The sequence below is a fragment of the Oncorhynchus clarkii genome, chromosome 1 (assembly GCF_045791955.1).
Source record: "Oncorhynchus clarkii lewisi isolate Uvic-CL-2024 chromosome 1, UVic_Ocla_1.0, whole genome shotgun sequence".
NCBI lineage: Eukaryota > Metazoa > Chordata > Actinopteri > Salmoniformes > Salmonidae > Oncorhynchus > Oncorhynchus clarkii.
Genome location: NC_092147.1, coordinates 91,023,556 through 91,037,622, shown reverse-complemented (window position 1 = coordinate 91,037,622; position 14,067 = coordinate 91,023,556). Strand labels below are relative to the sequence as shown.

The 14,067-nt window shown below is 48.1% G+C and overlaps 1 protein-coding gene across 1 annotated transcript in view; it reads right to left on the bottom strand.

The window, feature by feature from the left end:
• Positions 1-1,682: 1,682 nt before the first annotated feature.
• The window catches only part of LOC139413868 (probable JmjC domain-containing histone demethylation protein 2C), a 236,858-nt gene continuing 224,473 nt past the window's right edge, over positions 1,683-14,067 (bottom strand). Inside the window, exons 27-28 of the mRNA XM_071161700.1 lie at positions 9,504-9,635; positions 1,683-3,167 (exon numbers count right to left, since the gene is read on the bottom strand). Coding sequence (XP_071017801.1) covers positions 3,084-3,167; positions 9,504-9,635 — 216 coding nt within the window. The 3' untranslated portion in view covers positions 1,683-3,083. The remainder of the gene's footprint in view (positions 3,168-9,503; positions 9,636-14,067) is intronic.

Sequence of the window (14,067 nt, the reverse complement as noted above, 5' to 3'; positions counted from 1 at the left end):
AGACAAACCCCAGTTTGGGAATACCTGCAATAAGACACAGCACAGACATACCCCAGTTTGGGAATACCTGCAATAAGACACAGCACAGACAAACCCCAGTTTGGGAATACCTGCAATAAGACACAGCACAGACATACCCCAGCTTGGGAATACCTGCAATAAGACAGACCCCAGTTTGGGAATACCTGCAATAAGACATACCCAGTTTGGGAATACCTGCAATAAGACACAGCACAGACATACCCCAGTTTGGGAATACCTGCAATAAGACACAGCACAGACATACCCCAGTTTGGGAATACCTGCAATAAGACACAGCACAGACATACCCCAGTTTGGGAATACCTGCAATAAGACACAGCACAGACAAACCCCAGTTTGGGAATACCTGCAATAAGACACAGCACAGACACACCCCAGTTTGGGAATACCTGCAATAAGACACAGCACAGACATACCCCAGTTTGGGAATACCTGCAATAAGACACAGTACAGACATACCCCAGTTTGGGAATACCTGCAATAAGACACAGCACAGACATACCCCAGTTTGGGAATACCTGCAATAAGACACAGCACAGACACACCCCAGTTTGGGAATACCTGCAATAAGACACAGCACAGACATACCCCAGTTTGGGAATACCTGCAATAAGACACAGCACAGACAAACCCCAGTTTGGGAATACCTGCAATAAGACACAGCACAGACACACCCCAGTTTGTGAATACCTGCAATAAGACACAGCACAGACATACCCCAGTTTGGGAATACCTGCAATAAGACACAGCACAGACATACCCCAGTTTGGGAATACCTGCAATAAGACACAGCACAGACAAACCCCAGTTTGGGAATACCTGCAATAAGACACAGCACAGACATACCCCAGTTTGGGAATACCTGCAATAAGACACAGCACAGACAAACCCCAGTTTGGGAATACCTGCAATAAGACACAGCACAGACATACCCCAGCTTGGGAATACCTGCAATAAGACAGACCCCAGTTTGGGAATACCTGCAATAAGACATACCCAGTTTGGGAATACCTGCAATAAGACACAGCACAGACATACCCCAGTTTGGGAATACCTGCAATAAGACACAGCACAGACATACCCCAGTTTGGGAATACCTGCAATAAGACACAGCACAGACATACCCCAGTTTGGGAATACCTGCAATAAGACACAGCACAGACAAACCCCAGTTTGGGAATACCTGCAATAAGACACAGCACAGACACACCCCAGTTTGGGAATACCTGCAATAAGACACAGCACAGACATACCCCAGTTTGGGAATACCTGCAATAAGACACAGTACAGACATACCCCAGTTTGGGAATACCTGCAATAAGACACAGCACAGACATACCCCAGTTTGGGAATACCTGCAATAAGACACAGCACAGACACACCCCAGTTTGGGAATACCTGCAATAAGACACAGCACAGACATACCCCAGTTTGGGAATACCTGCAATAAGACACAGCACAGACAAACCCCAGTTTGGGAATACCTGCAATAAGACACAGCACAGACACACCCCAGTTTGGGAATACCTGCAATAAGACACAGCACAGACATACCCCAGTTTGGGAATACCTGCAATAAGACACAGCACAGACATACCCCAGTTTGGGAATACCTGCAATAAGACACAGCACAGACATACTTTGATGAATCCATTTTAATGGAAAATGTAAAACCCCTTTGAACTTCAATGTACAAAGCATATAACACTTGCATTTTAAAATTACAAATTGAAGCAAGCCATGTTTTAAAAAATACATCAGTGAATATGTATATATTTACACAATTGTTATCGTTTAAACTTCAAAATTTGAATAAATTATTTTTTGTGTGTAAATGTCTCCATTTTACAGTGAATACTTCTCAATAAAATGCTGAAGTGTATTATTCATGTAGTCTTTTTTTACATAATACAACTGTACACGGTTTCATACAATAGAATAGTTTGGCAGTTTGTTTTTAAAAGATATGGCATGAGGACGAATTCAGCAGCGACTCCCAGAGTTCTCGGCGACAGCTGAAGTCTGTTTCCTCTCACAGTAACTGTCTCAATGTAGGAAACGGCATCCGTCTCACAACTCATCATTTAGCAAACTGTACAAGTCACATTTACATTTCATCTAGAACATCATCGCATTTACAACTCCTATAAAATAAATACAGCATTTTCACAGAAACAATATACAACAGTTTGAAAGAAAGAAATGAACTAAACAAACAAAAGGAAAACAGGAACAAACAGAGAACAGAAGGTTCCAGAACAGCAGTCCAGATTGATTCTACTGAACTCAGTTCTCCTGATGCTGGGTGGCGATGCTGCTGTGGTTAGTATCCTGATGCTGGGTAGTGATGCGGGTATGGTCAGTATCCTGATGCTGGGTAGTGATGCTGCTATGGTCAGTATCCTGATGCTGGGTGACGATGCTGCTATGGTCAGTATCCTGATGCTGGGTGGCGATGCTGCTATGGTCAGTATCCTGATGCTGTGGTCAGTATCCTGATGCTGGGTGGTGATGCTGCTGTGGTCAGTATCCTGATGCTGGGTAGTGATGCAGCTATGGTAAGTATCCTGATGCTGGGTAGTGATGCTGCTATGGTCAGTATCCTGATGCTGGGTGGCGATGCTGCTATGGTCAGTATCCTGATGCTGTGGTCAGTATCCTGATGCTGGGTGGTGATGCTGCTGTGGTCAGTATCCTGATGCTGGGTAGTGATGCAGCTATGGTAAGTATCCTGATGCTGGGCAGTGGTGCTGCTATGGGCAGTATCCTGATGCTGTGGTAGCGATGCTGCTGTGGTCAGTATCCTGATGCTGGGTAGTGATGCTGGTCAGTAACATGTAGTGTGTTCTGCTGTTGTGGTTAGTGTCAGTGTGTATATATCTGTTCCAGGCTGAAGGAAGATGTCTCAGAGAAGGAGGCGCCAGAGAGGGAGGCGCCAGAGAGGGAGGAGCCAGAGAGGGAGGTGCCAGAGAGGGAGGAGCCAGAGAGGGAGGAGCCACAGAGGCAGGCGCCAGAGAGGGAGGCGCCAGGGGGACTACGGGTCAGGAGTTCTCTTCCTCCTCCTGGCTGTACCTCCTCAGCGACGTCAATGCATCCTTCACAGAGTGGAACAAGATGTTCTTTACCTGGGGAGAGGACAGAGAGAAGAGGTTAAACAGGAGGGAGAGACAGAGAGGAGAGGTTAAACAGGAGGGAGAGACAGAGAGAGAGATGGAGAGAGGGCGAGGACAGAGAGGAGAGGTTAAACAGGAGGGAGAGGTTAAACAGGAGGGGGAGGTTAAACAGGAGGGAGAGATAGAGAGAGAGAGAGACGGAGAGGACAGAGAGGAGAGGTTAAACAGGAGGGAGAGATAGAGAGAGAGAGAGGGTGAGGACAGAGAGGAGAGGTTAAACAGGAGGGAGAGGTTAAACAGGAGGGGGAGGTTAAACAGGAGGGGGAGATAGAGAGAGAGAGAGATGGAGAGGACAGGTTAAACAGGAGGGAGAGAGAGAGAGAGAGAGAGGGCGAGGACAGAGAGGAGAGGTTAAACAGGAGAGAGAGAGAGAGAGAGAGAGACGGAGAGGACAGGTTAAACAGGAGGGCGAGGACAGAGAGGAGAGGTTAAACAGGAGAGAGAGACAGAGAGGAGAGGTTAAACAGGAGAGAGAGACAGAGAGAGAGAGAGACGGAGAGGACAGGTTAAACAGGAGGGAGAGATAGAGAGAGAGAGGGAGACGGAGAGAGAGAGAGAGAGAGGGCGAGGACAGAGAGGAGAGGTTAAACAGGAGAGAGAGATACTTTAAAACATATATGTACACCTTTATTGGCCCAATAGTTAAATAAATAAAGTTGCACTTTGCAGAAATTGCTCCTCCATTTCCTGGTTGCTAAAACTAAGTTTGTCTAATTTCAGTTTGAGACAAAATAAGATGGTACAATTCTCAACACCGCTGTGAAATACCTTTTCCATAACCAAGAATATTGGTTAACTGGACACCCAGCGTCATAACCTGTTATATATCTCATATATATATACCCTGTACCCCTGTCCTGGTCCCCTGTCCTGGTCCCCTGTACCCCTGTCCTGGTCCCCTGTCCTGGTCCCCTGTACCCCTGTCCTGGTGCCCTGTACCCCTGTCCTGGTCCCCTGTCCTGGTCCCCTGTACCCCTGTCCTGGTCCCCTGTACCCCTGTCCTGGTCCCCTGTCCTGGTCCCCTGTACCCCTGTCCTGGTCCCCTGTACCCCTGTCCTGGTCCCCTGTACCCCTGTCCTGGTCCCCTGTACCCCTGTCCTGGTCCCCTGTCCTGGTCCCCTGTACCCCTGTCCTGGTCCCCTGTCCTGGTCCCCTGTACCCCTGTCCTGGTCCCCTGTACCCCTGTCCTGGTCCCCTGTACCCCTGTCCTGGTGCCCTGTACCCGTGTCCTGGTCCCCTGTACCCCTGTCCTGGTCCCCTGTACCCCTGTCCTGGTCCCCTGTCCTGGTCCCCTGTACCCCTGTCCTGGTCCCCTGTACCCCTGTCCTGGTCCCTTGTCCTGGTCCCCTGTACCCCTGTCCTGATCCCTTGTCCTGGTCCCCTGTACCCCTGTCCTGGTCCCCTGTACCCCTGTCCTGGTCCCCTGTACCCCTGTCCTGGTGCCCTGTACCCCTGTCCTGGTCCCCTGTACCCCTGTCCTGGTCCCTTGTCCTGGTCCCCTGTACCCCTGTCCTGGTCCCCTGTCCTGGTCCCCTGTACCCCTGTCCTGGTCCACTGTACATAGAACCCCTGACACCCCACACCTCTACAAAGTTCACATTTACAAGCCACCAATACAGAATGAAGGGATGGGTCTCTGATGAACTGGCTGAAATCAGAAGGAAACGGAAAGCAGTGTGGGCTAAAGCAAGACGGTCTAATTCAGCTGATGATCGGATGGCTTTTAACACCGCCTTCTGAATCAGGGTGTGACTATGACCTGAAATCAGAATACTGCCTTCTGAATCAGGGTGTGATTATGACCTGAAATCAGAATACTGCCTTCTGAATCAGGGTGTGACTATGACCTGAAATCAGAATACTGCCTTCTGAATCAGGGTGTGACTATGACCTGAAATCAGAATACTGCCTTCTGAATCAGGGTGTGACTATGACCTGAAATCAGAATACTGCCTTCTGAATCAGGGTGTGACTATGACCTGAAATCAGACTGTCTTCTGAATCAGGATGTGACTATGACCAGAACCATACTGCCTTGGTGTTTGACACTGGGGACCAGGCCGTCTTGGTGTTTGACACTGGGGACCAGACCGTCTTGGTGTTTGACACTGTGGACCATACTGTCTTGGTGTTTGACACTGTGGACCATACTGTCTTGGTGTTTGACACTGTGGACCATACCGTCTTGGTGTTTGACACTGTGGACCAGGCCGTCTTGGTGACAGCAGTTTAACACTGTTCTCCAGTCAGGTGCAGTTTAACACTGTTCTCCAGTCAGGTGACAGCAGTTTAACACTGTTCTCCAGTCAGGTGACAGCAGTTTAACACTGTTCTCCAGTCAGGTGACAGCAGTTTAACACTGTTCTCCAGTCAGGTGACAGCAGTTTAACACTGTTCTCCAGTCAGGTGGCAGCAGTTTAACACTGTTCTCTAGTCAGGTGACAGCAGTTTAACTCTGTTCTCCAGTCAGGTGACAGCAGTTTAACTCTGTTCTCCAGTCAGGTGCAGTTTAACTCTGTTCTCCAGTCAGGTGACAGCAGTTTAACAATGTTCTCCAGTCAGGTGCAGTTTAACACTGTTCTCTAGTCAGGTGACAGCAGTTTAACACTGTTCTCCAGTCAGGTGACAGCAGTTTAACACTGTTCTCCAGTCAGGTGGCAGCAGTTTAACACTGTTCTCCAGTCAGGTGACAGCAGTTTAACTCTGTTCTCCAGTCAGGTGCAGTTTAACTCTGTTCTCCAGTCAGGTGACAGCAGTTTAACAATGTTCTCCAGTCAGGTGCAGTTTAACACTGTTCTCTAGTCAGGTGACAGCAGTTTAACACTGTTCTCCAGTCAGGTGACAGCAGTTTAACACTGTTCTCCAGTCAGGTGGCAGCAGTTTAACACTGTTCTCTAGTCAGGTGACAGCAGTTTAACACTGTTCTCTAGTCAGGTGGCAGCAGTTTAACACTGTTCTCCAGTCAGGTGCAGTTTAACACTGTTCTCTAGTCAGGTGACAGCAGTTTAACACTGTTCTCCAGTCAGGTGACAGCAGTTTAACACTGTTCTCTAGTCAGGTGACAGCAGTTTAACACTGTTCTCCAGTCAGGTGACAGCAGTTTAACACTGTTCTCCAGTCAGGTGGCAGCAGTTTAACACTGTTCTCCAGTCAGGTGACAGCAGTTTAACACTGTTCTCCAGTCAGGTGACAGCAGTTTAACACTGTTCTCCAGTCAGGTGGCAGCAGTTTAACACTGTTCTCTAGTCAGGTGACAGCAGTTTAACACTGTTCTCCAGTCAGGTGACAGCAGTTTAACACTGTTCTCCAGTCAGGTGACAGCAGTTTAACTCTGTTCTCCAGTCAGGTGACAGCAGTTTAACACTGTTCTCCAGTCAGGTGACAGCAGTTTAACACTGTTCTCCAGTCAGGTGACAGCAGTTTAACACTGTTCTCCAGTCAGGTGACAGCAGTTTAACTCTGTTCTCCAGTCAGGTGACAGCAGTTTAACACTGTTCTCCAGTCAGGTGACAGCAGTTTAACACTGTTCTCCAGTCAGGTGCAGTTTAACACTGTTCTCCAGTCAGGTGACAGCAGTTTAACACTGTTCTCCAGTCAGGTGACAGCAGTTTAACACTGTTCTCCAGTCAGGTGACAGCAGTTTAACACTGTTCTCCAGTCAGGTGACAGCAGTTTAACACTGTTCTCTAGTCAGGTGACAGCAGTTTAACACTGTTCTCCAGTCAGGTGACAGCAGTTTAACACTGTTCTCCAGTCAGGTGACAGCAGTTTAACACTGTTCTCCAGTCAGGTGACAGCAGTTTAACACTGTTCTCTAGTCAGGTGACAGCAGTTTAACACTGTTCTCCAGTCAGGTGCAGTTTAACACTGTTCTCTAGTCAGGTGCAGTTTAACACTGTTCTCTAGTCAGGTGCAGTTTAACACTGTTCTCCATTCAGGTGACAGCAGTTTAACACTGTTCTCCATTCAGGTGACAGCAGTTTAACACTGTTCTCCAGTCAGGTGCAGTTTAACACTGTTCTCCAGTCAGGTGCAGTTTAACACTGTTCTCCATTCAGGTGACAGCAGTTTGACTTTGGCTTTTGAAAAAGCTCAAACAGCTTTTATCATCCATCAACAGAATCTGAAGCTCGTTCTGAATGCATGGTATTTACCAATACTAAACCCTCTGAAAACCATGTCATTAGTACTAAATGCATGGTATTTACCAATACTAAACCCTCTGAAAACCATGTCATTAGTACTAAATGCATGGCATTTACCAATACTAAACACTCTGAAAACCATGTCATTAGTACTAAATGCATGGTATTTACCAATACTAAACCCTCTGAAAACCATGTCATTAGTACTAAATGCATGGCATTTACCAATACTAAACACTCTGAAAACCATGTCATTAGTACTAAATGCATGGTATTTACCAATACTAAACACTCTGATAACCATGTCATTAGTACTAAATGCATGGTATTTACCAATACTAAACCCTCTGAAAACCATGTCATTAGTACTAAATGCATGGCATTTACCAATACTAAACCCTCTGAAAACCATGTCATTAGTACCGTGGCTAAATGCATGGTATTTACCAATACTAAACCCTCTGAAAACCATGTCAATAGTACCGTGGCTAAATGCATGGTATTTACCAATACTAAACCCTCTGAAAACCATGTCATTAGTACCATGGAAGGACATTGTATAGAGCAGGGCAAAACGTACAGATGTCTGTGAGTTTGGGTGGATGAGAAGTTGAGCTTCACCAGAGAGAACCTTGTCTCTGTATTGAGTTTTATTACCGACACAAAGCCCATTTCTCCTTCGCTCCCAGAAGAGAGCTCCTTCGTTGTACTTTTCTCTGTTTTGTACCGTGGTGATACTATGTCCACCGCCTTCAGAAAATATTCAAACCCCTCGACTTATCCACATTTTGTTGTGTTACAGGCCTGAATTCAAAATGGATTCTCACCCATCTACACACAATGTTAAAGTGAAAATATGTTTTTAGGAATTTCTGCAAATGTATTAAAAATGAAATACAGAAATCTAATTTACATAAGTATCCACACCCCCTGAGTCAATACTCGGTAGAATCACCTTTGGCAGCGATTAGAGCAGAGAGTCTTTCTGGGTAATTCTCGGAGAGCTTTCCAAACCTGATTTATGTAACATTTGCCCATTATTCTTTTCAAAATTTTTCAAGCTCTGTCAAATGAGTTGTTGATCATTGTCAGACATCCATTTTCAGGTCTTGCCGTAGATTTAAGTCAAAACTCTAAGTAGGCAAGTCAGGAATATTTAATGTCTTCTTGGTAAGCAACTCCAGTGTAGATTTGGCCTTGTGTTTTAGATTATTGTCCTGCTGAAAGGCGAATTCATCTCCCACTGTCTGGTGGAAAGCAGACAGCCAGGTTTTCGCCTGTGCTTAGCTCAATTTCATTTATTTTATCCTGAAAAACTCCCTAGTCCTTCCCGATGACAAGCATACCCCTAACATGACGCAGCCACCACAATGCATGAAAATATGAAGAGTGTTACGCAGTGATGTGTTGGATTTGCACCAAACGTAACACTTTGTATTCAGGACATAAAGTTAATTTCTTTGCAGTATTTCTTTACTGCCTTGTTGCAAACAGGATGCATGTTTTGGAATATTTGTATTCTGTACAGGATTCCTTCTTTTCCCTCTGTCATTTAGGTTAGTATTGTGGAGTAACCACAATGTTGTTGATCCATCCTCAGTTTTCTCCTATCACAGCCATTAAACTCTGTAACTGTTTTAAAGTCACCATTAGCCTCATGGTAAAACCCCTGAGCGGTTTCCTTCTTCTCCAGCAACTGAGTTAGTAAGGACGCCTGTATCTTGGTAGTGACTGGGTATATTGATACACCACCCAAATCATTTCACCATGCTCCATGATATACAATGCCTTTTCCCATCTACCAATAGGTGCCCTTCTTCCTGAGGCAATGGAAAACCTCCATGGTCTTTGTGGTTGAATCTGTGTTTAAAATGATGAAGTATTATGGAGTATTTTGACACAAAATCTCAATTGAATCAATTTTAAATTCAGGCTGTAACACAACAAAATGTGGAAAAGTCAAGGGGTGTGAATCATTTCTGAAGCCCCTGTATGTAGAGGACATTAAAAGGGCATTCTGTGATTCAAACAAAAAAGTAGTTCATTTTAAGTCCTAATATGGATGTACCAATGTCAGATTGTCACTTTAAAGGGAAACCCATTGAGATGAGAACAGGAGAGGACAGGGTCACAGCCAACCCACCTGTAGTTTATCTTCGTAGTTGGGCTCTTCTCTGGAGGATCTCAGTTCCTGTGTCAGGTGGAAGGAGTGGAATACATGCTCTGGAGACACAAAGTCATTTATCACCTGGACACAACTGTGAAGGTTCTGCACCTGTCAGAGGGGGAGGGGGAGAGGAGAGAGAAGGGTAGGGGAGAGAAAAGGGGGAGAGAGAAAGAAGGGGGAGAGGAGAGAGAAGGGGGAGAGGAGAGAGAAGGGGAGAGGGGGGAGAGGAGAGAGAAGGGGAGAGGGGGGAGAGGAGAGAGAAGGGGAGAGGGGGGAGAGGAGAGAGAAGGGGAGAGGGGGAGAGAGGAGAGAGAAGGGGAGGGGAGAGGGAGAGAGAGAAGGGTAGGGGAGAGAAAAGGGGGAGAGAGAAAGGGAGGGGAGAGGGAGAGAGAAAGGGGGGAGAGGGAGAGAGAAAGGGGGGGAGGGAGAGAGAAAGGGGGGGAGAGGGGGAGAGAAAGGGGGAGAGGGAGAGAGAAAGGGGGGAGGGAGGGAGGGGGAGAGAAGTGGAGAGAGGGAGGGGGAGAGAGAAGGGGAGAGAGGGAGGGGGAGAGAGAAGGGGAGAGAGAGGGAGGGGGAGAGAGGATTGAGAACATGTATCACTAGAAGGCAGTGAGTTCCAACAGAACAGAGCAGAGTGGCAGTAGGCTCTCCTCTTATCTGACTAGTTCAATATAACACCTACAAGGCAATCTGGACATCTACTACACTGGTACAGCAGACTACAGAAACAAGATAAGAAGAGGGAGAGAGAGACCGAAAGAGAGGGAAATTGGGTCAGAGAGAGAGAGACGTAAAGAGACAGAGGGAGAAGTATAACATGAGGCCAACACAAGGTGGGACAGGTACTAAGGGGATATGTGATCAGATTTCAGTGGTTGTCAGTCCTGGTCCTGGGGAAGCCAAGGGGACAGAGACAGCAGAGTCATGTCTACTGTATCAGTGGTTGTCAGCCTTGGGGAACCCAAGGGGACAGAGACAGCAGAGTCATGTCTACTGTATCAGTGGTTGTCAGTCCTGGGGAACCCAAGGGGACAGAGACAGCAGAGTCATGTCTACTGTATCAGTGGTTCTCAGTCCTGGTCCTGGGGAACCCAAGGAGACAGAGACAGCAGAGTCATGTCTACTGTATCAGTGGTTGTCAGTCCTGGTCCTGGGGAACCCAAAGGGACAGAGACAGCAGAGTCATGTCTAGTGTATCAGTGGTTGTCAGTCCTGGGGAACCCAAGGGGACAGAGACAGCAGAGTCATGTCTCCTGTATCAGTGGTTGTCAGTCCTGGGGAACCCAAGGGGACAGAGACAGCAGAGTCATGTCTACTGTATCAGTGGTTCTCAGTCCTGGTCCTGGGGAACCCAAGGAGACAGAGACGGCAGAGTCATGTCTACTGTATCAGTGGTTGTCAGCCTTGGGGAACCCAAGGGGACAGAGACAGCAGAGTCATGTCTACTGTATCAGTGGTTGTCAGTCCTGGGGAACCCAAGGGGACAGAGACAGCAGAGTCATGTCTACTGTATCAGTGGTTCTCAGTCCTGGTCCTGGGGAACACAAGGAGACAGAGACAGCAGAGTAATGTCTACTGAATCAGTGGTTGTCAGTCCTGGGGAACCCAAGGGGACAGAGACAGCAGAGTCATGTCTACTGTATCAGTGGTTGTCAGTCCTGGGGAACCCAAGGGGACAGAGACAGCAGAATCATGTCTACTGTATCAGTGGTTCTCAGTCCTGGTCCTGGGGAACCCAAGGGGACAGAGACAGCAGAGTCATGTCTACTGTATCAGTGGTTGTCAGTCCTGGGGAACCCAAGGGGACAGAGACAGCAGAGTCATGTCTACTGTATCAGTGGTTTTCAGTCCTGGGGAATCCAAGGGGACAGAGACAGCAGAGTCATGTCTAGTGTATCAGTGGTTGTCAGTCCTGGTCCTGGGGAACCCAAGGGGACAGAGACAGTAGAGTCATGTCTAGTGTATCAGTGGTTGTCAGTCCTGGGGAACCCAAGGGGACAGAGACAGCAGAGTCATGTCTACTGTATCAGTGGCTGTCAGTCCTGGTCCTGGGGAACCCAAAGGGACAGAGACAGCAGAGTCATGTCTACTGTATCAGTGGTTGTCAGTCCTGGGGAACCCAAAGGGACAGAGACAGCAGAGCCATGTCTACTGTATCAGTGGTTGTCAGTCCTGGGGAACCCAAGGGGACAGAGACAGCAGAGTCATGTCTACTGTATCAGTGGTTGTCAGTCCTGGTCCTGGGGAACCCAAGGGGACAGAGACAGCAGAGTCATGTCTACTGTATAAGTGGTTGTCAGTCCTGGGGAACCCAAGGGGACAGAGACAGCAGAGTCATGTCTACTGTATCAGTCGTTGTCAGTCCTGGGGAACCCAAGGGGACAGAGACAGCAGAGTCATGTCTACTGTATCAGTGGTTGTCAGTCCTGGGGAACCCAAAGGGACAGAGACAGCAGAGTCATGTCTACTGTATCAGTGGTTGTCAGTCCTGGTCCTGGGGAACCCAAGGGGACAGAGACAGCAGAGTCATGTCTACTGTATCAGTGGTTGTCAGTCCTGGTCCTGTGGAACCCAAAGGGACAGAGACAGCAGAGTCATGTCTACTGTATCAGTGGTTGTCAGTCCTGGGGAACCCAAGGGGACAGAGATAGCAGCGTCATGTCTACTGTATCAGTGGTTGTCAGTCCTGGGGAACCCAAGGGGACAGAGACAGCAGAGTCATGTCTACTGTATCAGTGGTTGTCAGTCCTGGGGAACCCAAGGGGACAGAGACAGCAGAGTCATGTCTACTGTATCAGTGGTTGTCAGTCCAGGTCCTGTGGAACCCAAAGGGACAGAGACAGCAGAGTCATGTCTAGTGTATCAGTGGTTGTCAGTCCTGGTCCTGGGGAACCCAAGGGGACAGAGACAGCAGAGTCATGTCTACTGTATCAGTGGTTGTCAGTCCTGGGGAACCCAAGGGGACAGAGACAGCAGAGTCATGTCTACTGTATCAGTGGTTGTCAGTCCTGGGGAACCCAAGGGGACAGAGACAACAGAGTCATGTCTACTGTATCAGTGGTTGTCAGTCCTGGGGAACCCAACAAGGGGACAGAGACAGCAGAGTCATGTCTACTGTATCAGTGGTTGTCAGTCCTGGTCCTGGGGAACCCAAGGGGACAGAGACAGCAGAGTCATGTCTACTGTATCAGTGGTTGTCAGTCCTGGGGAACCCAAAGGGACAGAGACAGCAGAGCCATGTCTACTGTATCAGTGGTTGTCAGTCCTGGGGAACCCAAGGGGACAGAGACAGCAGAGTCATGTCTACTGTATCAGTGGTTGTCAGTCCTGGGGAACCCAAGGGGACAGAGACAACAGAGTCATGTCTACTGTATCAGTGGTTGTCAGTCCTGGGGAACCCAAGGGGACAGAGACAGCAGAGTCATGTCTACTGTAGCAGTGGTTGTCAGTCCTGGGGAACCCAAGGGGACAGAGACAACAGAGTCATGTCTACTGTATCAGTGGTTGTCAGTCCTGGTCCTGGGGAACCCAAGGGGACAGAGACAGCAGAGTCATGTCTACTGTATCAGTGGTTGTCAGTCCTGGTCCTGGGGAACCCAAGGGGACATAGACAGCAGAGTCATGTCTACTGTATCAGTGGTTGTCAGTCCTGGGGAACCCAAGGGGACAGAGACAGCAGAGTCATGTCTACTGTATCAGTGGTTGTCAGTCCTGGGGAACCCAAGGGGACAGAGACAGCAGAGTCATGTCTACTGTATCAGTGGTTGTCAGTCCTGGTCCTGGGGAACCCAAAGGGACAGAGACAGCAGAGTCATGTCTAGTGTATCAGTGGTTGTCAGTCTTGGGGAACCCAACAAGGGGACAGAGACAGCAGAGTCATGTCTACTGTATCAGTGGTTGTCAGTCCTGGTCCTGGGGAACCCAAGGGGACAGAGACAGCAGAGTCATGTCTACTGTATCAGTGGTTGTCAGTCCTGGGGAACCCAAAGGGACAGAGACAGCAGAGCCATGTCTACTGTATCAGTGGTTGTCAGTCCTGGGGAACCCAAGGGGACAGAGACAGCAGAGTCATGTCTACTGTATCAGTGGTTGTCAGTCCTGGTCCTGGGGAACCCAAGGGGACAGAGACAGCAGAGTCATGTCTACTGTATCAGTGGTTGTCAGTCCTGGGGAACCCAAAGGGACAGAGACAGCAGAGTCAACCATGGGTTTGTCATGTGTTGTCATGTTGTGTTGTTGCTACCATGTTGTTGTCATGTTGTGTTGTTGCCATGTGTTGTCATGTTGTTGCCATGTTGTGTTGTTGCCATGTTGTGTTGTGGCCATGTTGTGTTGTGGCCATGTTGTGTTTTGGCCATGTTGTGTTGTTGCCATGTGTTGCTACCATGTTGTTGTCATGTTGTGTTGTTGTCATGCTGTGTTGTTGCCATGTTGTGTTTTGGCCATGTTGTGTTGTTGCCATGTGTTGCTACCATGTTGTTGTCATGCTGTGTTGTTGCCATGTTGTGTTGTTGCTATGTTGTTGTCATGTTGTGTTGCT